This window comes from Abramis brama (genome assembly GCF_963993115.1).
Source record: "Abramis brama genome assembly, chromosome: 21".
Taxonomy (NCBI): domain Eukaryota; kingdom Metazoa; phylum Chordata; class Actinopteri; order Cypriniformes; family Leuciscidae; genus Abramis; species Abramis brama.
The window spans coordinates 22,498,508-22,524,728 of NC_139983.1; the positions used below are offsets into that span (position 1 = coordinate 22,498,508).

General features: G+C 35.8%; 1 protein-coding gene across 2 annotated transcripts in view; it reads left to right on the forward strand.

The window, feature by feature from the left end:
• Window positions 1–26,221, forward strand: part of mdga2a (MAM domain containing glycosylphosphatidylinositol anchor 2a) — a 142,042-nt gene that overhangs the window by 35,086 nt on the left and 80,735 nt on the right. For both annotated transcript variants that reach the window (XM_084096782.1, XM_084096783.1), the window contains exons 2-5: window positions 6,300–6,439; window positions 18,057–18,231; window positions 23,936–24,132; window positions 25,569–25,701. In XM_084096782.1, coding sequence (XP_083952908.1) covers window positions 6,300–6,439; window positions 18,057–18,231; window positions 23,936–24,132; window positions 25,569–25,701 — 645 coding nt within the window. The remainder of the gene's footprint in view (window positions 1–6,299; window positions 6,440–18,056; window positions 18,232–23,935; window positions 24,133–25,568; window positions 25,702–26,221) is intronic.

The following is a 26,221-nucleotide window of genomic DNA, read 5'->3' on the forward strand; positions in this document are numbered from 1 at the left end:
TCCTCTGCCTGTGTCTGATTAGAGTGATTGAGCAAAAGGAATCTGTTCTGTAAAAAAGGATTAATGTTTGCAAACAGAGGGGTTATGCTCTATTGCTGCACCCCACTGACATTTTTGACATTTAAACACTTTTTTTGTTTTAAATGAGCATTAGCGGTCAACACATACAGTTTTGCAAATGCCAATGCTATTATATTATATTATATTATATTATATTATATTATATTATATTATATTATATTATATTATATTATATTATATTATATTATATTATATTATAATTAATTCAATAAATCCATCCATCATAATACATATTACATTTATAATATATTTACTCTAAAAAAAACTAATACATTAATTTGTTAAAGGTTTAATAGACTGCTACTAAGTACTTTCTGGTTAATTGGTCTTTTTTTTTTTAATGACTGAGAAATCATTTTAATTGTTAAACAAACATTGAGAATATGTGCTGTTAAGCTAAGCTAAAAATCTATTTGTTTTAAAATACATTACTTTCTTTAAAAAAAAAAAACTTAATAAATTAAATACTGTAATTTGACAGAATAGTTACTTTACCTGAAAGATGAAAATATGTCCTTTATGTTCATTGTATCTGTATAGTGTTTTGTGTTCTTTTTCATCCAGAATCCAATGCCAGACTTCTCAAATTATAAACAAATGTGTCTGCTGCGCAGGAATAAAAAAGTCTCTCCGACAGCTTTATGCTTTTATGTCTGTTTCCATTATTGTTGGTAGCGGGAATTGAGAATGGCTTTCCATCAGTGTTCATTAGAGTGTTTATTCCCATAACTATGACTCTAAATTTGAATGTGTTCTGTAATACCATGTGAGATGTTCACTTTTGTAACGTGATCAGAACGCAAATGTAACTAGCAATTTTCATCATACTACACAGCAGGGCTGGTCTTGACATCTTTTTTTTAGCCTTTCTACAATATTTGATATAGTTCTCAATATGTTTTTTATTCAGTTTGCTCTGGAATGGATTGATTTTTTTTCCTAATCATTTCAAGCAAACAACCTTTGATGTAAATGAGTGATTATTCTAATGAAACACTCTTTATTAAACTTAGGGCCAAAGAAAAAGCACATTAATAATGCAAAAAATAATTGCAAATATATCATGAATATTTTGTGTATATTGCCCACCCAGTCCACTGAAACCTCCTATGTGTATCCATGTTAACTGTTATTTGTTGGAGACTCCATAGATTCAGTTTATTGATACCCATTTTATGTATTACTGTATATAAGTGACTTGTCCTTGTTATACTCACTGGTTTTCTGGATGAATTAGAAATTAACATGAATCGATCACTTTTAGTTTACTAAAGCGTTTCTTAATTGTATCAGACAGTGATCATAAATCCTTGTTCCTCTCAATGGGACTGCAGGCACATGAACAATTTTGGGTGGGGAAGCAGGCAGATATTACCATTGAAATCAAAGCTTGTTTGATTGGAAGGACATCTAAAAGCGCTTCAATTTCCCACGCAGGTTTGACTGCAATACAGAGCCAAACTTGAAATCACCCTCCAGAGTGGATGAGGCAATCACACAGCCGCCGGTTTGATTGATCTGGGCAGGAAACTCCAACACGCGGCCCATCGGCTGCTTTCGGAGATACTAATAACACTCCAGGAAATTAAACTGAGAGTTCAGCCGTATTTATTTCATAGAATATGTACTCACATTCTCTAGACGGTGCTATACTTGACATGTAATGTGATGACAAGAGATTGGAGTGTTGATTTGTTGTGCATATGGATGCTATGGAAACATGATCTGATCTACGGGGCTTTTCAGTTCCAGCAGTGGAAATCCATTCGACAGAATTAAGAAATGCTAATTGATTAATGACTAAAATGTCATGAGGGTTGGGCTAAAATATTCTGTTAGGGGATTCATTCCATGACAGGTGCACTGTTTGAGTCATTTGAAGAAGCAGAAATATTTCTATACATTTTTATATTATATTAATTCAATTAATTACAGTATTTTTATATATTTTTTTGTTATATTCATTCATGCATTTCACAGTCATAGACATGTAAAATATATATTTTAATTGTATTAACACAATTAAATGTTAAATGATAAAATACTGTATACTGTGCTGTATACAGTATCCGTCCTTCGGATGAGACGTTAAACCGAGGTCCTGACTCTCTGTGGTCATTAAAAATCCCAGGATGTCCTTCGAAAAAGAGTAGGGGTGTAACCCCGGCATCCTGGCCAAATTTGCCCCTTGGCCTCTGTCCATCATGGCCTCCTAATCATCCCCATATACTGATTGGCTTCATCACTGTCTCCTCTCCACCAGTAAGCTGGTGTGTGGTGGGCGTACTGGCGCAATATGGCTGCCGTCGCATCATCCAGGTGGATGCTGCACATTGGTGGTGGTTGAGGAGATTCCCCCTTCTATGTAAAGCGCTTTGAGTGCAGAGAAAAGCGCTATATAAATGTAAGGAATTATTAATTATTATTATTATTACCTGTATTCCATTCATTCATACTAGATCACTTATTTATATAACAACCTAGGTACGGAAACATTCAGGCCCTCGTGGTCAGATTCTGTGACAGTTTCTTCCCCCAAGCCATCAGACTCCTCAACTCACACACATACATTCACATGAACTTTATCAATCTTTGAACATAAACTTTGCACATTTGCACACTCAAAAACTCCCTACAACTGTCTTGTCTATTTATTACCATGCCCTGTTCTATGCCAAATTTGTACTGTCTCGTGCTGTTTGCACTGTCTACTCAGGTATGCACACATTTTGTGTGCATTCATGCTGTTTGCACTGTCTACTCAGGTATGCACACATTTTGTGTGCGTATAAATGTTCAATTCATATTTTAGTTCTTATTATTAGTTCCTTTTTTAGCTCTTATTTAACTCTTTTGTTTAGTCTATTTAATATAATTTAATTATATAGCCTACAGTTTAGTTTAGTAGTCCTGCGTCCAGTGTTTGTCTTATGTAGCACCATGGTCCTGGAGGAACGCGGTTTCATTTCACAGACTGTATAGAGCTGAAATTATCATTGATCATTGAAATGATTTTTGACGCTAATTAAATAGTTTATTAAATTGATATGGTTAATTAAATAATTGAATACGTGTATGTGAGTTTTGACTTCCCTCTTCCACAACACTTATGAGATATGGAGGGAGGAAGTGACATAATTTAGGTCTTCAGAGGAGCCAACTTGCCAAGTTCTACTCTTATCTAACATTCATAATTTGTTGTTTTTTCATGCTTGACAGGATTCATAAAGAAAAACCTATTCACCCTGTCCCAAAATAGACAGAAAAAAATATATATTTATTTAATGTTTCCTCTATTTATAGAAATGTTGTCATATTGGTGACTCTTGAATGCTTAAGATCTGAGGATGTACAGTAACTAGGGGTGTAAAAATATATTGTGTCACAATATATCGCAATACAAAAGTGCGATACAAAAAAATTCAAGTTTACAGAGTTTTAGTGTCCGTACTACATTAAACTACTATAATGTTGAATAAAAGGTATAATAATGCAATGGGGGAATATTTGTGGGTCCTGATAATGCCAAATGTCTAAAGTTACCAGTAAAAAGTGGCCTATTAAAATGCTAAATTTGTTATTTCATTGGGGGTGGAAATGAATAGGTTTGGACTTGGTGATGGTAAACCAATGCACAGGACAATAGTGACACTAGAATACAAATATTCATGATTCTGAAAATACAGAATTATTTTAGACCAATATGCTTGCACTCTGTCACTGACTATATATATTTAAAATAATATCAGCAGTAAATTTTTTGTTAACCTTTTACCGTATGTCTTGGAGTATCGCAATAATATTATATGGTGAGTTTAGTATCGTGATATGTATCGAATCATGACATGAGGGTATTGTTACAGTAACCAGTAACCAAAGCAGCGGCCATTTCGGTTTGAAATATTCCACACCATCACAAGTCTAGAATATGTTGACATACTTTTTTTTTACTTTTTTTTATTATACCTTTATTTAACCAGGGAAGAAAATCACATTGAGATAGATATCTCATTTACAAGTGAGCCCTGGCCAAGGTATTTTTTTTTCACACTTATTTTTATTCATTTAGCTGGAAAAGCACAATGCAATGTATGTTAAAAATAATTTCTAAGATGACTCAAGTAGGGTGTACTAAACGCATGTTAGGACATTGGTCTGGTGTGAAAATATGAGTGCATTTGTGTTGACACTTGAAAGATTAGCAAACAATGATATGTCCTGGCATGTTGAGATGCCTGAGATGAATATCTGTTTGTAATGCTTATGTCAAATAATTCCCTCATGACGCTATCGCGTAACTCATATAGATAAGATAATCCACCTCTGCATATATGAGCGGTCTCCAGTCTGCAGGGAGCATCCAGATGTCGTAGTGTAGACGTCAGAAAGCACTCGATGCTGCCTCTTTAATCAATAATAATCCAAAGACCACCTTCTGCGTGTCCCTTTGAGGCCTGTTCAGTGATGTCTGCTTCCTGAATTCTTGACGTCATATGGAAGGACATTAGCACAGTCATATGGTGGGTTGTGAGATAGACACTGACTTTCTAAAAATAGATGGTGAGGACTAAAACTAGGACGATGCAGAGCAGGCAGTTGGCACACTGGAAGAGAATGCTTTTTTGTATGTGTTTTTTTTCTCCCCCCTTTTGTTTCATCTGGCATCCAGAAGGAGACCTTGCAACACAATGCATTTTGGCACAGTTTCCTGTCATTTCCTAAACTCTTTGCAGTAGCCTGGTGAGCACTATTAGATCTCTGAGATGTCTTCATTCCAGGTGGTGTCAGTCCGGATAACTTCTTTGTGCTTGTTACGCCCCGTCAAGGGAAAAGGGTGCAACATGAAAGACTCTGGAATGCAGTGAGTTTGGACCAACAATGATGAATTTATTGTCTTAAATTGGGTCTCTAGATTCAGGAGCTGCACTGGGCCAAAATAACAAACAAAACATTTTAAACTTAAACTTATTTTAAAACCTTGACACAAACTCTGCTCTATGCAATCAAACTCTCCCTGCTCTGAACACAAGATGACTCCAGAGGAAGTGATGGCGTGCTTTTTAAAGTGCTGTGCACCAATCAGGCCTCCAGGAACAAATCAGAAGATGTTCCTTGACAGACACACTCAGACACTCCCAAAACAACAGAAATATAGCAAAACCATAGGGTCATAACAGTGCTCACCAGTGTTGGGGAACTTCTTTGAAACTGTATCGATCCATATAGTAACAAAAAGTAGCTAACTACATTGAGGCTATATGTTCTTAAAACATTAACATACATTTAATTTATAATTTCATTCAATCATTCAATTGACTGATTCATTAAAAGTCGGTTTCAAAATTTATGACAAACAAATCTTATTATCCTTTATTAAAATTTGCATGTCTTCAAATCAACAATAATCAGCTAAGTAAAGTTAGAGTTTCAATAACGTCCTTGTGTCATTTTTATTATTTATGGTCTTCAGTCATTTTATATGTTTCCCGCCCCTTTATCTCCTTGTTGTGATTGAGATTGTCTTTTTTGCCCCCTTTCCTTCACTACGTTACTTGCGTTGGTACTTTTCATTTTGTTACTCCGTAAAACTGGTGCTTGCTCACTCACTCGTTTAAAAATGCATTTTTATAAGAATTGAAGTGGCTTCAATTTAAGCTTAGAGATACTGTGGTACTTTTTTCTGTATCACTGTAATGAATCTTTACAATAATGCAGTTAACAATGGAAAACCTGAATTGGCATCAATAAGAATATGTGAGTTTGTGTTAAAAAAAATAGCATCCTTGAAGTGCTTGGTAAATGGATATTAGTGGAGGAAACATCATCAAGCAACCACACTGCAGTGCAGCGAGCTCTGTTCTCCTGCTTAGAGGGGAAATCAATAATACAGGCACTTTTCTTCATCAGTCGCCTACACATCTTCGAGATGTACTATAAGGTAATGCTTAGATGAGGGTATTTTTGTCTGTGAAATTGCTTGGAAATGCAAGTCCAATATTTTTCTACATACAGAGCAACTGGTGTAGTGCAAATTACAGTGAGGTGAATGATTGCAGTGCCTCACCTTGAATTTGATTTGGCTGAAAGCATCAGTCTCATGTGGCAGGGATTTTATTTCCCTCCATGACAGATTTCTGCAGTGTGGCTGGTTGATGATGCAACCTCAAATGATCCGGCAAACTGAACTATATCACTTTTTCATTTCTTCCCTAATGCAGCTCCCCCAAACGTTCGGATCATCCACTCCGGTCACGCATGCAACATTGAGGAGGAACGCTACACAGAGAGGGTGTACACCATCCGGGAGGGGGAGACTTTGGAGTTGACCTGTCTGGTGTCTGGCCATCCACGGCCACAGGTGAGGCTCTCTGTGTTTACTGACCTTTGTTGTTTTTCCATCATCAGCATGATCATCGCAGGACTTCTAGTGGGTGAGATGGGATATTTGCACAAGATTTTAATTTGAAAATTTCATTCGCTGTGTCCAAAACCGAATACTTCCCAACTAGTATGCGAGAAAACAGTACGCCAACAGAGGAGTATGTCTGAATACATAAAAAAGTAAATGAAAAGTACCCAGATGCCCTACTACTTCCACAGAGATTCTGAAGTTAAGTCAAGTCAAGTCACCTTTATTTATATAGTTTTTTTACAATACAGATTGTTTCAGCTTTACAGTGATAACAGGAAAATAATGCAACAAAGTTTGTTTCGGCTGTACAGCAGATACAGAAGAAAATAGTGTCATAGTCCAGCTTTAGTAAGTTCAGTGATGGTTAATTTTTGTTGTAAAAAAGTTTATATATTTTTATATATAAGGCCGTTCTGAAGAAAACAGTAATGGTATAATCATATAATGGTGTCAAAGCAGGCAGATCAATAATATTGTTGAATATTAAGTGTCCCCAACTAAGCAAGCCAAAAGCCAAAGGTGAAAAAGGCGACTGTGGCAAGGAACCAAAACTCCATCATGTGATGGACTTTACTATCCCATGAGGCCACAGGAGATGATTTATGAATGGAAGTGAAACGACGCAACTGACGCTGGCAGGTCACGTCATGTGACAGTAACAACATGGTGGATGTAGTACATTTGAATTTCATTCATACTTCCCACATTCATACCATATATACCAATGGTATATATACCATTATAAATCTTCACGTTTGGAATCATATTGCAAGTATTCTATCTTATTCTGAATTAAAATAGAGTCAAGGAAGTGGAATTAAAAGGGTAGGCCTACCTCATAAATCTAAATAAGAAAAAATAACTTTATAAAGTGTGCTACATAGATGAAAATGAATGGAAATTTGAGGTACAAAACATTCTGTGGTGTTGAAAAATACAATATAGTAGAATTTGATTCTCAGTGAACTTATTAGTATATTTATTATAGAGTGTGATGACTGGCACAGAATGAAGTGAGCAGGGTAAGATGTGCCGCCTCCTAAATATAGAAAATTTGCACCGTTTTTCACATGCAAGTCCATCATATACAACATCCTGCCAGAGATGCAGATGAGAAATTTTAAGAATTTTTTTGCATGTCGAAGTACAAGTCGAAGTCCATCTCTGGCAAGACTTTGTTTTTTTGCATGTCAAAGTATAAAGATGATATATATTGTCAAAATATATTTTTCTAACACAAGTTAATGAATTGCCTGTGTATAAAATTGTTTAAATTAGTTTATATTGATTAAATTTAGTTTAATTATATATGAAGAATTTCCAAAATGGTATCTTAGGGGTAAAGTGTGAAGTTTTGTATCCATATGCAGGAAATAATATTACAAATGCTATTACCAAAATATTCTGAATATTGAGCGTTTGTGAAAATGTGAATAATTTGTAGGCAAATAGGACTTTGAAATCGGATTGTGTTTTAGAAAACTGCTTTTTCTCATTTATATTCATATTTTTATTTGAGATGTAAATTATTCAAGTATTCCGCAATGATTCAACTTACTCTTTGTCATGACGCAGCTTACCCCTAATGTGGGGCAGAATTTTTAAGTCATATTTCCTACCGTCCTATGTTACAGTTGCTTTCTTCTCATCCTGAAATGTTTAATTGTAGGAATACCATTCTCCTCTACTCTCCTCTACCCTATATGTTACTCAGATATGAGCTAGTGACAAAATAGGTAGGAATTATGCTATATCCGTTGCTACTGTGCATCCTAAATCAATGTTATGCTTCTTAGCTCAAGAGGACGCAATATAATCCTGAATAATATAACATTTTGATTATCACAGGATGATAACAACATTCTGTGTTTCTACTTCATGCACTCCCTGTATGTATCATTCATCTGTTACGCTCCTGGACTTGCTGCAGTACTCTCCATTTCACCCTCACTCAAGTGGTCTTAATTCTCTCAACGCCCCACTCCTCGCCATATCTTGCAGAGGGCTTATCAGTCCCATAGCCTGTGTGCTGTTTTAGATAGGCAGCACTCTACGCCTCTCATCTTGGTCTCAGTGCTGCATTTTCAGTGGAGAGGAAGAGCAGTCTCACTGAGTTAGTGCAGGGGAAGAGACGGCCACGAGGGAAATCACTGAATCTGCACGACTGCAGAAGAGCTGAGTGATTCCCTGAGGAGCACTGTCAGACCTCAGAAAGCTAGGAAGAGTCGTAAAATCTAAATGTTTGCTAAAAAAATCCTCCTGGCGCTGTGGTGTCATAGTTTTGAGGTAAGCCTTCATTTTGCATTCTACACACTTTCTGTAAGGAGTTTGCATTTTTTAGTGGTCCTGTGACGTTCTTTTCCTCACATCAGAGCCGCGCTGTCCATTTTGTTCGCTGCCCTGCAGCCAGGTTCCTGACCGGAGCAGAGGCACAAGAGATGAATAGGGTGGGCAGTGTGGGATGAGGTACACCTGAAGGTAATGGTGCCTCGTCACCGTTGCCGTTAAGTGCTAAGTGCATCTCTCCTCCGGCGGTTTGCATGCACAATGCGGCCCTGGGACGCAGAGCCACTGGAAGAAGCTGCCACCACATGTGCCCCAAACCTGGAGGGGAGCAAGAAAGTCTATATTACCTGAAGAAATCTATCTGGTAACATTCCCATTCATCTTAATGTCAGATGATCGATGCCGTAGGACTCCCTGGAAGTATTGTGAATTGAAATCGGCCATATCACTTCTGGAGCCGTTTTTAGTTTTTTTAGTTTTTCTCTCTCAAGTTAGTCGTAAATAGCTGTAAAACAAAATTGGGCACTGGTAAAACATTTAGTGAGATATTAGTGATAAATATATGCTGCTTGTATGCTGGTCTAGTTATGGTGTAGAAGTCTTTGTTAAAGAGTCATAAGCTGTGAACCACACCAACCAGCTATGAGGTGAATCTCAACATTGTAAACTGATTTGAAGCAAAAAAGTATTTGAAAATCAGACAAAAAGACAAAGGTACACGACTGTGTACTTAACAGCTGTAATTTATCTAATTGAAAACAATGGAGAAATATAAATATGGGAGTGGGCGGTTCTTTTGGCGTGATTTCCTTGTCGTGATCGGGCATCATGGGTAATGTAGTTTATCACCAGGAATTTATCATTGATTATTTGATTATTTCTTTTTTTTTTTTAAATAAGGCAGAAATTATGCATGTTGATGGCTTCAATATACCATATATTAACAACCTCACAGTAGGTTTATCTTTAAGGCCATGTGTCCACCAAAGCGTTTTTAGCCAGCTGAAAACGCCTATCTGTGGGTGCTTGAGAGCGTTTTGGCAGCGTTGCGTTTTTTTTTCAGTTGAAACACTTTGCTTGTTATGATACGGAATATCCGCGAGAGTGTTACTAGTATCTCATTTCACACATATTTTGTTTCTGTGTTGATTCTACATAACAATGTCGATACAATATAATGTATTTTCTCTGGCTTGTTTTAAATGATTTTGTTCCGTTATTATGCTTCTTGTTGTCATCTGTTGACGTTGTACAAGCAGAATGTGGCGGTTGGTCGGTGTGGTATTAGTCCCACCCCTCCTCCACTGTGATTGGATGGTTGGGTAAAAAGTGACAGTGATGAGCGCAGCTGCGTTTTACCCAAAGTTGAACATTCTTCAACTCTCGGCGACCTGTAAAAAACGCCGAGCGCTCGGCGCTTCAGCGTGAAAAAAACGCTCAGCGCCTCGCTACGCTCATTGCGTTTTAAAAACGCGGCGCTCCCATGGAAAACAATTGAAAAAACACGCCAGCCGCGAGTAAAAACGCTTTGGTGGACACACGGCCTAAAGGTTTATAATTTATTGTTAAAAATCAATTCTCTTATGGAGAAAATTAATGGTATTTATACTTCCAGAACCCGACTGTTGCGTTTGGTTTGTAGGTTTTGTGTCCTACATAAAACATAAACACTATCAAATTCAACCAAAATACAATTTATGGATCAATTTATGCTTATAAATTACGTGTTTGATGACTAAAATTCAGGCAGTTTGTTATTTTAATTGTTTACGCAAGCACGTTTTGAGTTGTGTTGGTTCATGCAGAGGACTTTTTTTTTTTTTGGCTGTGAAAACCCTAATGCATTTTGAATGTTCTGTGCTTCATTTGCCTCCCAGTCTTCATTGTAGAAAGATAGGAAGATTTTTGCTGGCAGCCTCATTTTGAATAAATGAACTTGTGCCACTTCTCATCTCATCTCCGACTTTTGCTGACTCCCTTACCTTGAGTGTAAATAAGGAAAGATTTTTAATGAATTATATACTTTTTTCCACTTTAAAGCAGTCTTCCCATCTCTGCTTTTGGGCCGTTAATGACAGTAAACATGAAATATGGCTTTCTGGACCTATTCTATCATGTAATGCAGTAGGCTGTCGTAAATGTACTACAGGAACATTTATTATCTAAAATTTAAACTGGGTACCTGCACAGCTCAGTTCTGTGAGACAGTACAAACAAAACATCATAAAGTTTTGTTATGAAATGGATGAAGTATCGAAGACCACCATGTGTAATTGTTAGAAACTAAATTTTAACATCACAAATTTAAATTTTTTACTTTTTTATAATTGTCCCAGTCAAGCGTGTATACAGTACATATGCTACCAATAGTTCAAGTTCAGCAGGAGCTCTTTAGCCCCTGCTGTTTAATGCCGTAACTACTCCATCTGGCCATAAACGTCTTTATCTGTTGACGTCCATTCAGAATTATTCCCAGCAACATATTCTGGCAGATTTTACTTTTTTGAATTTGATTGTTTCCCAAGCCATTTCACAAGATATCATGTCTTGTCAACTTGTTTAAATTTAAAGCTGCATTTGTGTATTGTTACATGGATAGTTCACAATACAAATAATGGACAGTACTTTTTTGTTTTGTTTTATTTTATATTATTGTATTTAGTTTTTTATTTTATATTTTATTTAAACTTTGAAGCAGGACCAACCAGTGAATTGACCAAATATGAGTCAAAATGACACACAACTAGATATATGACAAAAAATATATTTATACTGGTCTTGTCCGTTGTCTAGCACTGCGAATTGTGACCAGACACACTCACTGTGTGTCCTAATTACCACAGTTTTATTTATGGCTCTATTCCAGATTTTTTCTCTTCAAAATTAGCAACAGGGTCATCTTAGATGTATTTCTTACCATGCAGCAAAGCATATTAATCGGTAATTAACGTAAACCCTCAAAACATTCCTGTCTAAGGTTTCACCAACTCTTTGTTTCAGCTCTTCCATTACTGAACCAGTTCCCATAGATCCCACAGACAGTGAGTGGGCCAGAGAAAGATACACCCAGGGCTGCTTTATGATAGACTGAGGGGGCTGGAGGCTATATATAGCTCTTTTTATGGGCGCATTCTGTCTGCATTTGACACTGGGCCCGTCGTCACAGAACTCCCATCAGCGTTCTGGCTCAGGCGCTCCGTGGCACTGATCCACTTAATGCTGGCAGGGGAAGAAATCTCAGACTTGACAAATTTATGAGGATGAACGAAAAATGTTTGTACTTAAAAAAAAATAAATAAATAAAGTACCTTCATTTTTCATAGTTACTATTTTGTTTTTTATACAAATTTGTGGTATTTGTTTTATACCCTGGACCACAAAACCAGTCACATGGGTCGATTTTTTTAAATTGAGATTTATACATCATCTGAAAGCTGAATAAATAAGCTTTCCATTGATGCATGGTTTGCTATGATATGAATATTTGGCCGATATACAACTATTTGAAAATCTGGAATCTGAGGGTGCAAAAAAATTGAAACATTGAGAAAATCGCCTTAAAATAATCCATTTATGTTCGCGATTGTGCTGCATTCACTCACAAAAATAAATGTTTTATATGTTTACGGTAGGAGATTTACAAAATATCTTCATGGAACATGATCTTTACTTAACATCCTAATGAAAAAAATCGATAATTTTGACCTATACAATGTATTGTTGGCTATTGCCTCAAATATACTCGTGACGTGCGACTTATGACTGGTTTTGTGATCCAGGGTCGCATATACACCTATTTTATGACATTACCAAATCCTTTATAGGGATAGTTCACCCATAAATGAAAATTCTGTCATCATTTACTCACCCTTATGCCGTTTTTCTTTCTTTTGCTGAACTAAAAATAAGATATTTGATGAATGTGAAAGTCATTGTCCATCACTTTCAAGCTCCATAAAGGCAGCATGAAAGAGTTCCATACATGAGGTTTGTTGTTATTGTTATTGATGTGTCACGATATTGTTGATCTTTGATTTGATTTGCTAGTGAATGTCCACTTAAATATAGGTTTTCATCATAAAGTAACTGGATCACTTCAGAAGATTGGAGTTGCATGGATTCAGTTTACACTTGAAAACTTGGACCCCATTGAATTTCTGTTTATGGATAAAATTAAAATATTCTTCAAAATATATATTTTTTGTGTGTTAAAATGATGTTAAAACGTTTTAGTTTTTTTTTTTTTTTCATATATTGGATAAAATTAATCCAAAACAAATATATTGGACCCCATTGACTTTCCTTGTATGGACAAAACAACAGAATACAGAGAGTCATACAGGTTTGGAGGGACATTAGTTATTAAGGACAGATATTTCAGAGGTGAACTAGACCTTTAAAGTGAAATCCTGAGTTACAATAACTGTAATTTGAAGATTTCCTTTCCTTCCTTTACTCTGAAACAATATTTTCCTTTCTATTACATGTCATGGGTTCTGGAGGACTGTCATTTCCACTGTTGTATGACTATTTATGGAGACACTTTGGTTGTGAAGACTGTGGGCTGCTGTCAAATTGTTTTCACTCTCTACCCCGAAATATCGCTTGAGTCATGCTCTCTACTAACACAGAAACAAATAATAAAACAGAGGTTTTTGATTTATGTCCTACTTTTTTATTTCATTCATTCCCAAAGTTGCGAATTTATACATTAAATGAAGGAAGTTAAAGTACAATAAGTCTTAAGGATTTGCCTGGGTCATCTTTTCTTACGTGTTGTACTGAATTGCTGCCACATAATGCACAAAGAATTATTCAGTTTCACTTTGTCCCCTCTGAAAGTAGAAATTCCTATTTGTGCGCTGTCAGCTATAGCCCACCTCAATACATGCAGACGTACAGGGCTAAGCACTTTTCTTTAGCTGCCTTATTTCCTGTCTGAGCTCACAAAGAAAGCCGGCGTATCTAAGCCCCACGAGTTCCAATACGCCGTTATTCCCGACCAACATCCAATACGTGTGTAAACAAATCTGCCCACCCTCCATCCTCAGCAAAGCATGAAATGGATTTCATTCTGCCACTTCCAAAGGTTACGACTCTGTTGGGCTTCAAACCGCTGTTTTTTTTTTTTCTTCATAGACCTTCGTGAAAGGAAAACCGAGGACCACGCTCTTATAAATGAAGATTCTTTATTGGCACCCAAGGGTCTTTGTAGAACCTTTCCACAGCAAAAAAAGGTTCTTTATATTTGAAACAGGTTCTATAGATAATTAAAACGTTCTTTAAGAGCTGTTTGGTGAACCCAAAATGATTGGTCTATGGCATCACTGTGAAACCCCCCTTTTGGAACCTTAATTTTTAAGAGTGTAGGCGAAGCAGTGCGTAGTCTTTTAAAATTGCAAAGCTGAAAATGCTTTCAATTAGTAAGAGCGGGGCTAATAGTTGGGGTGAAGGAGAAGTTGCTACTTGCAAGAGGAAGGCGGAGCTTTGATCTTTGTTAGCTGAGTTGCTCCCGCCTCTGAGGTTCTTGAGCAGCAGGGATGATAAAGGGGGGTTCTGTTGTAATGTAGGTCATCTACACAGTAAGTCTCACTCAGGACTCGGTAAGGCCAAGCCAGGCCTGAATGGCCAATTTGCTCCACTTGTCTGGCTGGTTGGCAGATAGAGTGTACACAGAGGGAGCTACAGAATCTCTCTCTCTCTCTCTCTCTCTCTCTCTCTCTCTCTCTCTCTCTCTCTCTCTCTCTCTCTCTCTCTCTCTCTCTCTCTCTCCTCTATGCCCGGCTGAGCTCCATGTGCTGCGTTCTTCCCCTCATCTCTCCATGCTTTCTTCTGGGTTATACTATATTTGTGTGTGGGTGTTGATGTCAAAAATGTAAGCTAATTGCAATTTGAGATGTACACAATATTTGTTTGTTTGTTTACCATGAAAAATGTTTGCCATATTACATTTTAATGAGGCAATTAAGTAAGACAATAATAGTCACGTTGTTTTAAAAATTGGCATTTATGTATTTAATATATTTACTGTTTTGATAGTCTGTAGTCCTATTCAGGCTGTAAATGTATTCCATTAGCGAACATGATATAATTTCAACATTTACCTTTGGTAGACAGTGATTTAACTGCTTTCCGAATCAAAAATCTTGGTGTACTGGGCTGAATTTCCTGCTGTTTGCAGACACGCTTCAGCTTCGTGTTATAATTTAAATCAATTTTGAATTGACGAGTTTACAAGAATGAATCGATAGAAAAAAAAATATCTATGTTTCACAGCCATACTATTTGACACTATGTGATATGGAAAGCAAAAAAGGCTATTTTGAAAAATGGGGACTTGTATTAGAGAAAATCATGTTAGAGATGGGCCACTTATAATAAAGTTTGATTTATAAACCTGTAGTATATACCAAGACAGACCACATCAAATAAACTTCCAGGCTGTCAGATGACAGAATTCCTTTGTCCTCTGTGAATTAATTGGCATCCAAATTCATGACATACAGATTTTGTTTTACAGACATCCTGCTGAGAAATAATTACCGTCCAAATACAGCTTATGCCATGTATTGATCTGGAGATCAGATCTGTGGCAGAGTATTTGCTCATTTCCAAGCCAAAACTTAAACGTAAACAGTAGCATCACAGTTAGAAATGTTCTAAAGTCATTTAAGTCATTTAGTTGCTATTTTTCATTAAACTCATTACACAGTGAAATGATGGAACAAACCACCACTCTGTATGTTGCAGGGGGACGCAACTCTTCTGCTTTGTTCTGAACTATTTTCATTCATGAAATAGAGCAAGAAACAGTCAAAATGGACAAAACTGTGTTTACAATTATTTTAAATTTGCAATCGTGCTGATATTCGGGAAAAACATGCAGCACTTTTGTTCGTGTGATATTGCTTATATATATTCTAATATAAAAACAAAAAAGATAAAATCTCATGTGGGGAAAATTCATATCTGGAATTTTGCTGGCATTTTTATTAAAGTTATGCTGTCTCTATGTAGATATTTTATAGTATAGGATGTTATCAGAGACCCTCCCTCTGAAATCGCTGATGTCCTTACTAGTACCGCTCTTCTTCTACTTCACTTTCCTCACTTCCAACTGTAGAAGTGTTGGGGGACTGAAAGTGAAACACTATAAATGTGTTTAAAATAAATTAGATTAGAAGATGTCTAATAAATCCAAATTCTATATGTTTTTTTATTCCTTTTTATATCTTTAATAACATCGGAGATCTCCCTTTTATCTTAAAATGTATAATAAACTCCCGGTTAAACTTTCTAATTTTCATCAGCAGGGTCTTCTTGCATGGAAATTGTGTTACATCCACAGTTTCTCACCACACAAAACTCCTATGTGGAATAATATGAATATAACTGTTAGGAACAAATCTGTCTTTTTTCCAGTTGGTTTAATAGAGGTTTAATTTATATCCTTTCTTTATTTGACAATTCTGATAACATCATGTCTAATGAACGCTTCATGACTGTCCATGACTTCCATATTCCTTTTAAAGAATAACTAGAAAGATACAAAGGAGTCTGCTTTGTTATTGGACGGTATTATCATTAGCAAACATATCCGCCAGATGATTCAGAAAAGAGAACAAATTTGCCCTAGTGGTAGATCCCATTGGGCTGCCTTAATTGGAAAAATCAACTGGAGAAGAGCATGGTTGTTGCCCCATAAATATTTTATTCCTAACAAGTCCAAAGAAGTTCACTTTAAAATACTGCATAAGATATACCCTGTTAATTCAACAGTGTCCAAATATGTTGATATTCCTAGTACTTGTACATTTTGTGGTCACAAAGATGAATTTATTAATTTTTGTTATTTATGAATTTATCATATATTTATGATAATGACATTTATTCAATTCTTGCAAATTGGTTCAGAAGTTTTGGTCTAACATTTTATTTCAATAAAAACCCCATCTATGCACAATCTGAAAGACATTATTTGTTATTACATTGACTCCAACAAACCTAAAGAATATATTTTCAACTTTCTTTTATTTTGTTTGGCAATTTTTTTCATCCATAAACAGAAATTGATGGGCTTGCTTCCTACTCTCTCACATTTTTTGATAGACTCACAGCTTAAACATTTTTAGTTTATCTACCAATGAAAAAATTGTGATAGATTCCCGAAACAATATGAACAATTCCTTTGTAATGGCACTGAAGGTCAGATTTAACCAGCTTTTTCTCATAAATTGATTGTTTTTGTCCTCCCTCTTCTTCTTGCTAGTATTGTTTCCCTATAAAAAATGTATGGTACTTAACATTTTTTCTCTCTTTATCCCTTGTCTTTTATTTGTCCTCTTCATATGTATGTAAATATTTATCTGACTTTACATATAAATGGTTTTTGAACTGTTATAACTGTATTTTGCATATATTTCTTGAATTAAAAAAAAAGTCACTTTCCTCGTCACTTTTATCCTTATGGAAGGGGTAGGTTTAGGGTAAGGTTTAGGTGTGGAGGGTAGGTTTTTAACTATAATTACTGTTGTAGTCTGTTATTGAGTCTGTTATAATTTGATAGTATCATTTATTTTATGTTTTACTTCCAGCTGTTATTTCATACTTAATAAGATTTAAAAGCAATATAAGCTCCTCTTACAAACATTTCAATCATAAAATATAAAATAATTTACTTCAAAAGATTGTTTTAGTCAATGACACCCGCTTGTTTCTTTGTGGGAGACGTAACTTGTAGTAGGTGTAATCTGCAGAGGCGTGTAGTATTGTGGGACGCAGACAGCCTTCTCCATTTGTGTGCTGCAGTTTTTAGGCACACACTTTATGAAGAATTGATGCCATTGGCCAAATTTAAATAAAATATAAATATAAGATGAAAAACTTAAACTTAAATGAAAATTGGAAGTGTTGCCTTGACAACTATCTGGATTGTTTAAGTTTAAGTTAAATAGAAATAGATAACGTTAAATAGAAGTTTAAAATTAAAATTAAAATTGAAATAAAAATAAAAATATTATTAAATACCATAATAGAATGTGAATAATAATTAAAAAAATGCTAAAAGAACACTGTTCAATGTTAACTTTTTAACTCAACAATAATTTTGCCTTTTTTTATATCATTATTTACCATGTTTAAAGATATATGAGCCAATGTGCTTCACCAGAGACAGACAAGGAGATGTGAACTTTGACTGCTTTAAACCACTAGCTTATGATTCTCTTTTCAAGCTGATGTTATTTTTGTTTCTCTCTCTCTCTTTGTTTCACGTCAGATACGATGGACCAAGACAGCAGGCAGTGCTACTGACCGCTTCCAGGACTCCAGCGTATTCAACGAGACACTGCGCATAACCCGCATCCAGAGGCACCAGGGCGGTCGTTATTACTGTAAGGCTGAGAACGGACTCGGCACTCCCGCCATCAAATCCATCCGAGTGGATGTGTACTGTGAGTTAACAAGCTCATCCGCCCGTCGGCAGAAAACCACACACTTGACGCACACTCTTGCAAGTCATAGCTTGGTATTAGCCTTTGCTGACTGTGTCTGCGTCTCTCTTTAGATGCATACCTTGATTCAGCTCTTCACTTAAATCCTCAAGTTACAAATCACATAAGCAGATGGAAAGACACTTATAAGCAAAAGTGTTTGCTGCACCTCTGGTTTCACTGTTGATTGTATATTGTCACCTCAAATTTTATAAACTAATAAAGAAAAGGAAAAAGTGCTGTCCTTCTGATTGTAGCATTTAAGCATATGCTATATCAAATCATATATTTATTTATATTACAATTAAGGATTTTTAATTGAGCATTTTTAATAGAGGTCGACCGATTCATCGGTTTTGCCGATATATCGGTACCGATAGTTAATTGGTGGAACTATCGTTATCGGCAAAAATCCACATCGATAGTTTTTCCGGGTTGCGTCCGTTGCTGGATCGGCTGAGAAGTGTGCGCAGTCATTACACAGTATGAGAGCGCTGAGAAGAGACTGCTGGCATTATACAGAGCGAGAGCGGCCTGTAGAGGACAAATAAAAACTATCACTGGCTGAGTTGTTTACTATAGAGTTAATATTGTGCCATAATTAAACAAACAAATCCAGCATTTAGCAAACAAACTCGATCTGCTTTGTAAAGGAAAACTCGACTCGCAAACAAATTCGATCTGCTTTGCAAAGGAAAACTTGACTCGCAAACAAACAGAAAGCAATGTGCAAGTACAATGGTCAATTTGAGCGAAAATGCAGTGGAGTAACACATCCTACAAATTACATGTAACCTTTGAACAAATACCAAATCTAGAGCATACAAATGCATATCTGTCTGTTACACTTGGCTTTTTATGAGATCTCTCGGCTCGAGTTTCTCACAAATGTGTCCAGGCAGATTTTCTCACAAATGCAGTTGAGCAACTTCTTCTTCTAAAACAGTAGATGGCGCTAAGCTAGGGGATTAATTTAGCGCTATAGTCTCCCGGGAGAAGCACTGATTTTAAACTTTCCTTTGCCTACAGCTGAGGAAAATGACCGGTGAACAGGTGTGTTTCTGTCTTTATCTATAATTAACCTTTTTGAGGTTTTCTTTTGCAAAATGTTTATTACATATCTAGACAGATTAGCACTTAGTAGCAATTCACTCTCTCTAGGATAGGGGAATCTATAAGCTGAAAGCTCTGCCATCATATGTTGCTTTTTTTAAACAATGTGACAAAAACACACGCAAACCTGACCCAAATGTTTTTTGTCGCAATTGTTACCATCTATTTGCATTAGCTTATATCCAGCTGGTCACTTTTATGCATTCATTAGTTTAATATTTAAAGTTAGTGACGTGATTGCTTTCTCAACATTTATATGTTCATGTAGCCGACAGAAACATAAACAAATTAGAAACGCATTCGATTTCAGTTATTGTTTTTATCACTACAATACATATTGTTATTTTGATTAGATAGTCATCAAGTGTTCTAAAATAGAAGCAAATAAAGTGAGAGACTATACATGTAATATAGGTCTACAATTATATATTTAAAATGCTCTGGCCTTTGCAGATATTTAAATATGGCCATCTTCTTTAATGTTTAAATTATTTTCTGTAGAGTTTGTTCTGTAGAACTTCTCATTTTAATATATTCATATTTATATATTTATTTCATTTAGCACATTTCAGTTCAGCACTGTTTTACTTGGAGTGTTATGTTTGTTTTTAATCCCAATATCCATTAAAAAAAAATATCGGTTGAATAATCGGCATGTACGGTCAAACCTAAATATCGGTATCGGTAAAATCCACTATCGGTCGACCTCTAATTTTTAATTATATACCTTTAAGCTTGTTAATAGAACACTTGTTTTCAAATTTGTACTTCTCTTTCCTTTTTTCATTATTATGAAAAAACTGAGAAAAAAAAGGATTTTTTTTATCCCTTGCTTGTTTAGCTATTATGAGTGCCCATTATTCAAAACCATTTCTCTGAAAAAAAAAAAAAAAAAAAAAAGTTAGACACAGTAATCTAAATAATTTATCATGGCCGAATGACCTTCCAGCATTGTTTATAATGGGCCAGAACGTTTTCTAAGCGTTAATGTGTCTCTCACTAGCTGCTTTATGCAGCTCGAAGTGAGACAGTTGTGCAAATTCCAAGCATATTCTACATGCTTTCTTTGGCACAATATTCACTAACAAAACAGGGTGTTATAGTGACTAAATCTCAGCCTCTTAAGGAGCTAGCCATTAGCCACAACCTTTGTGCCCCTGAGCAATGAATGTTCCTAAAATAAGTTTACAGTAGGTATAAAAGTAAAATAAAAAAGTAAATAAAAGTAAATGCTAAATAGCTGCTTAGAAAATTTGATCCACTTATGGTGTCATTTAATGATACAGGACACAATAACAAATAATGACTGGACAGTGACACAAGGAAGAGCTTAAGGAAACAATACAGTACTACTAATAAATACATGTTACTTTATTGCTATAATATAAGTTTATTTCCATCACTATCTGTAGTTAGTTATGCTAGTCATCTACTATAGCTTTGCTTTATATGTGAAATTTAACCAGATTTTTTACATTTTATTTTTTAATATTCGTATATGATATATTTATATATTTGAAATATTATAATAATTAATATACTATTATATTTATAATACATGTATTATAGTTTGTAAAATAATATATCATATAATATTTATATGATATATTTATATAAAGATACACTACTGTTCCAAAGTTAATAAATATACACTACTGTTCAGTCATTGTTCAGTCATTTCAGTCATGCGTCCTTTGTTGAGCCTTTATTCAAAAACATTTAAAAAATCTTACTGACCCCGAACTTTTAAGCAATAGTATACAATTGATATACTGTTTATAATATATTGTGGTAAGTTACAGTATAAGGAACCATTTTAAGTCTAGCTACATTTTATATTTTATATTAACAACTGAAGAAAAACATGCATGCAAAACTACTGAGAAAATAGAAAAAAATATGTCCAGGTGCCAATATTAATGTGTATCCTATGATATATGGAAACCTTTACCTCTTCAGATGTTTCATTACGGCTTTATGTTTGAAATTAATTACAGTACTTCTGATTTGGTCAAACTTACATTATCAGGGCTCTAATGGAGCATGTGTTATTTCTTGTATTTCTTGTCTAGCACATTTCTTAGGCATCAAAAGCCAGACAGTGAGTTTTTTTATGTGACTCATCATAAGAGCATATCTCATCTATGTCTCTTTCAAAGAGTTTTGCACTCATACACGTCATCATTCTGAGTCTGTGAACACTTTTATTTTCTTAGAGATGCAACATGGCCTCATTATCGACTTAAAGGCACTTCTCATTGAAGTTTTGGCAACCGTAGACTTTGTTGAAATCAAATGCATGGCTTTGAATATGTGACGAAATGCATAAAATGAGAGGTTTAATGAATGAGTGAAATGAAAATGAGGATTATTCTTCAAAGAGACATCATTGTCAGTAAGCTAGCTCCTGAATTTTTCCAAGTTTCAAAGGTTTACTCCTCTGCTATCGGAACCATCAAAAGCTATCACAACCTGTCAAAAAAGAAGTTGTGTGTTGCCTCTGTTCCCTACAGACACGGAGGAGCCATAGATGTTGTAAAGTGATTTACGGTAGCACAGAGAGATGAATAGAAGGAGCGATGGACGATGACAGGCAGCATTGCCGTGGGGAGACAATGAGGAGCAAGTCATTACCCTTGAATTAGAGAACAGGCCTCAGCTTGTCATTTTTATTCCAGCTTCATGGTGGACTATTCGCTGGTGGGCACTTGCTTTTATCGATCAGAGACATGCTACTCCTGATGCAGTGATCAAAGCCTAGATACATGTCATTGATAAAGAACAGCCAACACACTGCCGATAAACAACTGAGTACTTCGATTTGGAGTGCCCGTGTTGTCTCTAAGCGTGGCAGCACTCACTAGTCATTAGTTTAAAGCGGTCAAGATAGGCAATAGCGATATTGATTACATTCAAGTTTATATTTGTTCCAAAGTGGTCTACTGAAACCTTGAATCCAGTGATCCATTTTTTTTCTTCAAATGACAGAGATAGTTCACCCACAAATGACAATTCTGTGATCATTTATTCACCCTCATTTTATTCCAAACCTGTATGTCATTTTTTGTTTTGTGAAACATAACAAACAAAAACATGTTTTTGTCCATATAATAGTGTTTTTTTTTTTTTTTCTGGACCCCATTGACGTTCAATGAATTAATTTGTGGTTCAGTATTAAAAATATAACCTGACACGCAGGAAATGAGTCGTACCAATGCTGTCTGTCAAATTGTTATCGGACAGGTTGATTAATGTTTTAAAGCAGGAGAAAGAAAGATGTTGAAAGGCACAGCTTACTGATTGCTGAGAGTTCTCTAAAATTGCATTGCTTTGAGGGCAGTCTAAAAGCACATGGCTCCTCACTCAAGCACTGTAATTATTGTGGCTCTTGAAAAAAATTATAGTTGTAAAAATACTCACAATTCAGATGCCAAAATAAAGGCCTCCGACGTGGTCCATCATTTTAGACATCATGTTTGTTGTGAATGCTTGTATGGTTTGTGGAGAGGTGAATAGTGTTTGGATCTTTATATACCAATACAGAGATTTCAGGTAACACTTCACATTGATTCAATTTGGTATAATTTGTTAATGTATAAACAAACAATAAACAACAATTGTACAGCATTTATTAATGCAGATTGATATTAATTTATAAATAATATTTTTATCATTTAAATGTATACCATTGTTCATTATACATTAAGTATTGTTAATTTATATAACCTGAAATGTTAATGTATTATTATATGTAGAATTTAACACACATTATTAATGTTGGTTGATAATGTACTGTTCATTGTTATATGTTATATGTTAGGTATTGCATTAACTAATGTTAACATATATTCCTTGACCTTTATTGTAAAGTGTTACCTGACTGCATTGGATCTCAATCATTTTAACTGGTGTTTAATGAGTTAAGTATTAAAAATGTGCAAAGCAATTTATGTCTGTATTGGACCATAATAGGCTACTGTATGATTTGCGCTCCAGTAAATTTCAATTCTTTTATGGGCTTCTTTCTTAATTTAGGTCGTTTTTGGCTCATTAAGCAATTCAACAAATTGTGCCTTCAATCTCGAAGCAAAGAAAGAAACAGGGAAAAATCAGATATATCACAGTATAATGTTTGAATTATTCCACATTATTGAGGTATATTTAGCATCAACTTAATGCTAGTAGTGGCACACAACTGTTCCTGGTATCTGTAACACTGTGACATATGCATTTGAATTGAGCTTACTTTTTAGAATTGGGACATGAATATTAATGTAAAATGTAGGGTGTAAATAAAGCTAAAATGGATGTTTTTGTTTACCTGTAACCTAGTTTTCTGTTTATTTACATTCTGTCATTTCCATACTTCTGTCCTACATGTCTGCATACTGAAGCCTTTTTCAGAAATATACCTAGTTTCTAAATATACCGAGTTCTAGATGGCTATTTCTGTATACCACTATCTCTACAGAAGTCTCCTGGCGGTTTTCAGGGTGATTTGAGCAATGCTAGATCAGCGTGAGCGTGACCAACCCATCTGTTTACATTTCAGATTTAGATGACCCCATCGTGACGGTCCATCAAAGTATAGGCGAGGCAAAGGAGCAGTTCTACTATGAGAGGACAGTGTTCCTGCGGTGTGCTGCCAATTCAAACCCTCCAGTGCGGTACAGCTGGAGACGAGGGAGGGAGTTCCTGTCCCAAGGTTCGGACAAGGGTGTGGAGATCTATGAGCCTTTCTTCACACAGGTAAGACATTGGGATAAATTGATGGAAATAAATGTTGTGGTGTTATTTCCATCAAGAGGTGCATCCATTTTTGGTCAAAATCTTGTTTTGTCAATGCAAGAGTCAAGCTTTCTGTAAAGTCTACTCCAGCACATCCCAATGGACTCAGCGGTGCCAATTCATGTGTGAAAAGGATTCTTCATCTCCTCCCAACCACTTGATTGATGCAAAATATATGATATTCGCACTGGACTTCAGTTAAATGGAATCATATTTATTTGTTTGTAATATAAAAAATAGATTATATAGTGTGCATAAATGGTGACATTTAATACTAGATAACTTTAATATAAGATAACTTTATGAAAGGCTGGCTTGCTTGAAAACATGTGATGAATTTCATTGCTCTTGCATCAAAGTTGTCGCAGCTATCAAGAGAGACAAAGAGAGAGCATCAGTTTGACATTGTGAGTGTTATCTGGTCCAGAAGGATGCACATCAGAAATGACAGTTAAAAAAAAATGCTTTCAAAACACAGCTTTGCCATATCCGATATGGCACAGTGATTGGCCCAGAGTGGATCTGTCTTGGTAATTAGTCATAAGATGCAGGGTATTTCTGGACCTGTTTCGCTCTTCTTATTCCCCACAGAGAATAATTCATGCAACATTAGTCTGTGCACTTAGAGGAGATACTACATGTTATTTTCAATAGAGCCTTCTTTATCTTTCAACCCCTTCAGAACTATGACTATGAAGCTGATGCACTGCAGTTTTCTGTCAATATCTCAGGTTAGAAAGCAGATCAAAAGCCAAGAATCTTCAGAAGGTTTTGGTATCAAACAGTGCCACTATTTATGAAGTGCACAGTTGCCATAATAAACTGGTTCTCAACTGGTTTTGCTTCTGAACACAGATTTTACATTGGACATTAAGTGATGAAAACCGTGTTTTGTTCATGTTAACTTATTTGGCTGCTTCTACCAAAATGACAGATGATTTTTTTAATGTGATCAACAACAAATCTCCTCCTCCCTTCTAAAAGGTCAGTTTATTTATTAGCACCATTATATGGTTAGTTGCATTTAATTATTTGTATTTAGCATTGTTTTACGCAAACTAAAAAGGTTATATAGAGTTACTTACATCAAAACAAGTTGTATATACTCACTGAAATGGAAGCAACTCACCAAAGAGAGCACCAATCACTCTAATGCTGACTTGAACATAACAAAATATAAGCAAAAATACTCCATAGAGCTAAAATATATATAAATCCTGAATAAAAAAAATATTAGCTATAAAATAACACCAATTATTCATATTAGTATAATATTTAAATATTAAACTTTTTGGTACTTTGTTGGATCACCTCTTGATGTCTAATGTAAAATCTGTGTCCTGAAGCAAAACCCGTGGAGATCCTGATTTATACAATATCATCTTCTTGGCTTGCAGGGTGAGACCAAGATCCTGAAGTTAAAGAACCTGCGTCCTCAGGACTACGCTAACTACACATGCACTGCCTCTGTCCGCAATGTCTGTGGCATCCCCGACAAGAGTGTGCTATTCCGGCTCACCAACAAAACCGGTGAGAGATGCCAAAGATACCTCCTCCTTGTGCACAGCATTGTCTGTTATTTTAGTCTCCTTCTGCTATATTTGAGCCGTCCAACGAGTAAGAAAGTACATGCGAGCAGCACCACAGAAGCAACTCTCCAAAGGAAGTGCCCTAAGGCTCTTGTCACCACAAGTGCTGTGTGGTCTGATAATCAGCGAGCTGTGAATGCTGCTTGTGTTATTGAGTATGTTACGCCTGTTACATTTAGAGGTCTGCTGCTACTTTTCTCCTCCTCCGTCGGTTGATGGCTGAAGAAACCGCCCCGGGCTGATGTTTTCACCATTGGCCTTGCAGTTAATTCAGTCTATGGCAAAACCATATTCTTAAGGAAATGGCCCTGCGGGTTCCTGTGCTCCTTATCTGTCTCGGTGGGCTACACATGCTACTGCGGCGAAGACCTAACCTTTACGGAATCCATTAAAGAATGAACAGAGTCGAAGGACCTTTTCCTCCGGCCATCTCTGTTTCTCTATCTTCCTCTCCCACCCCA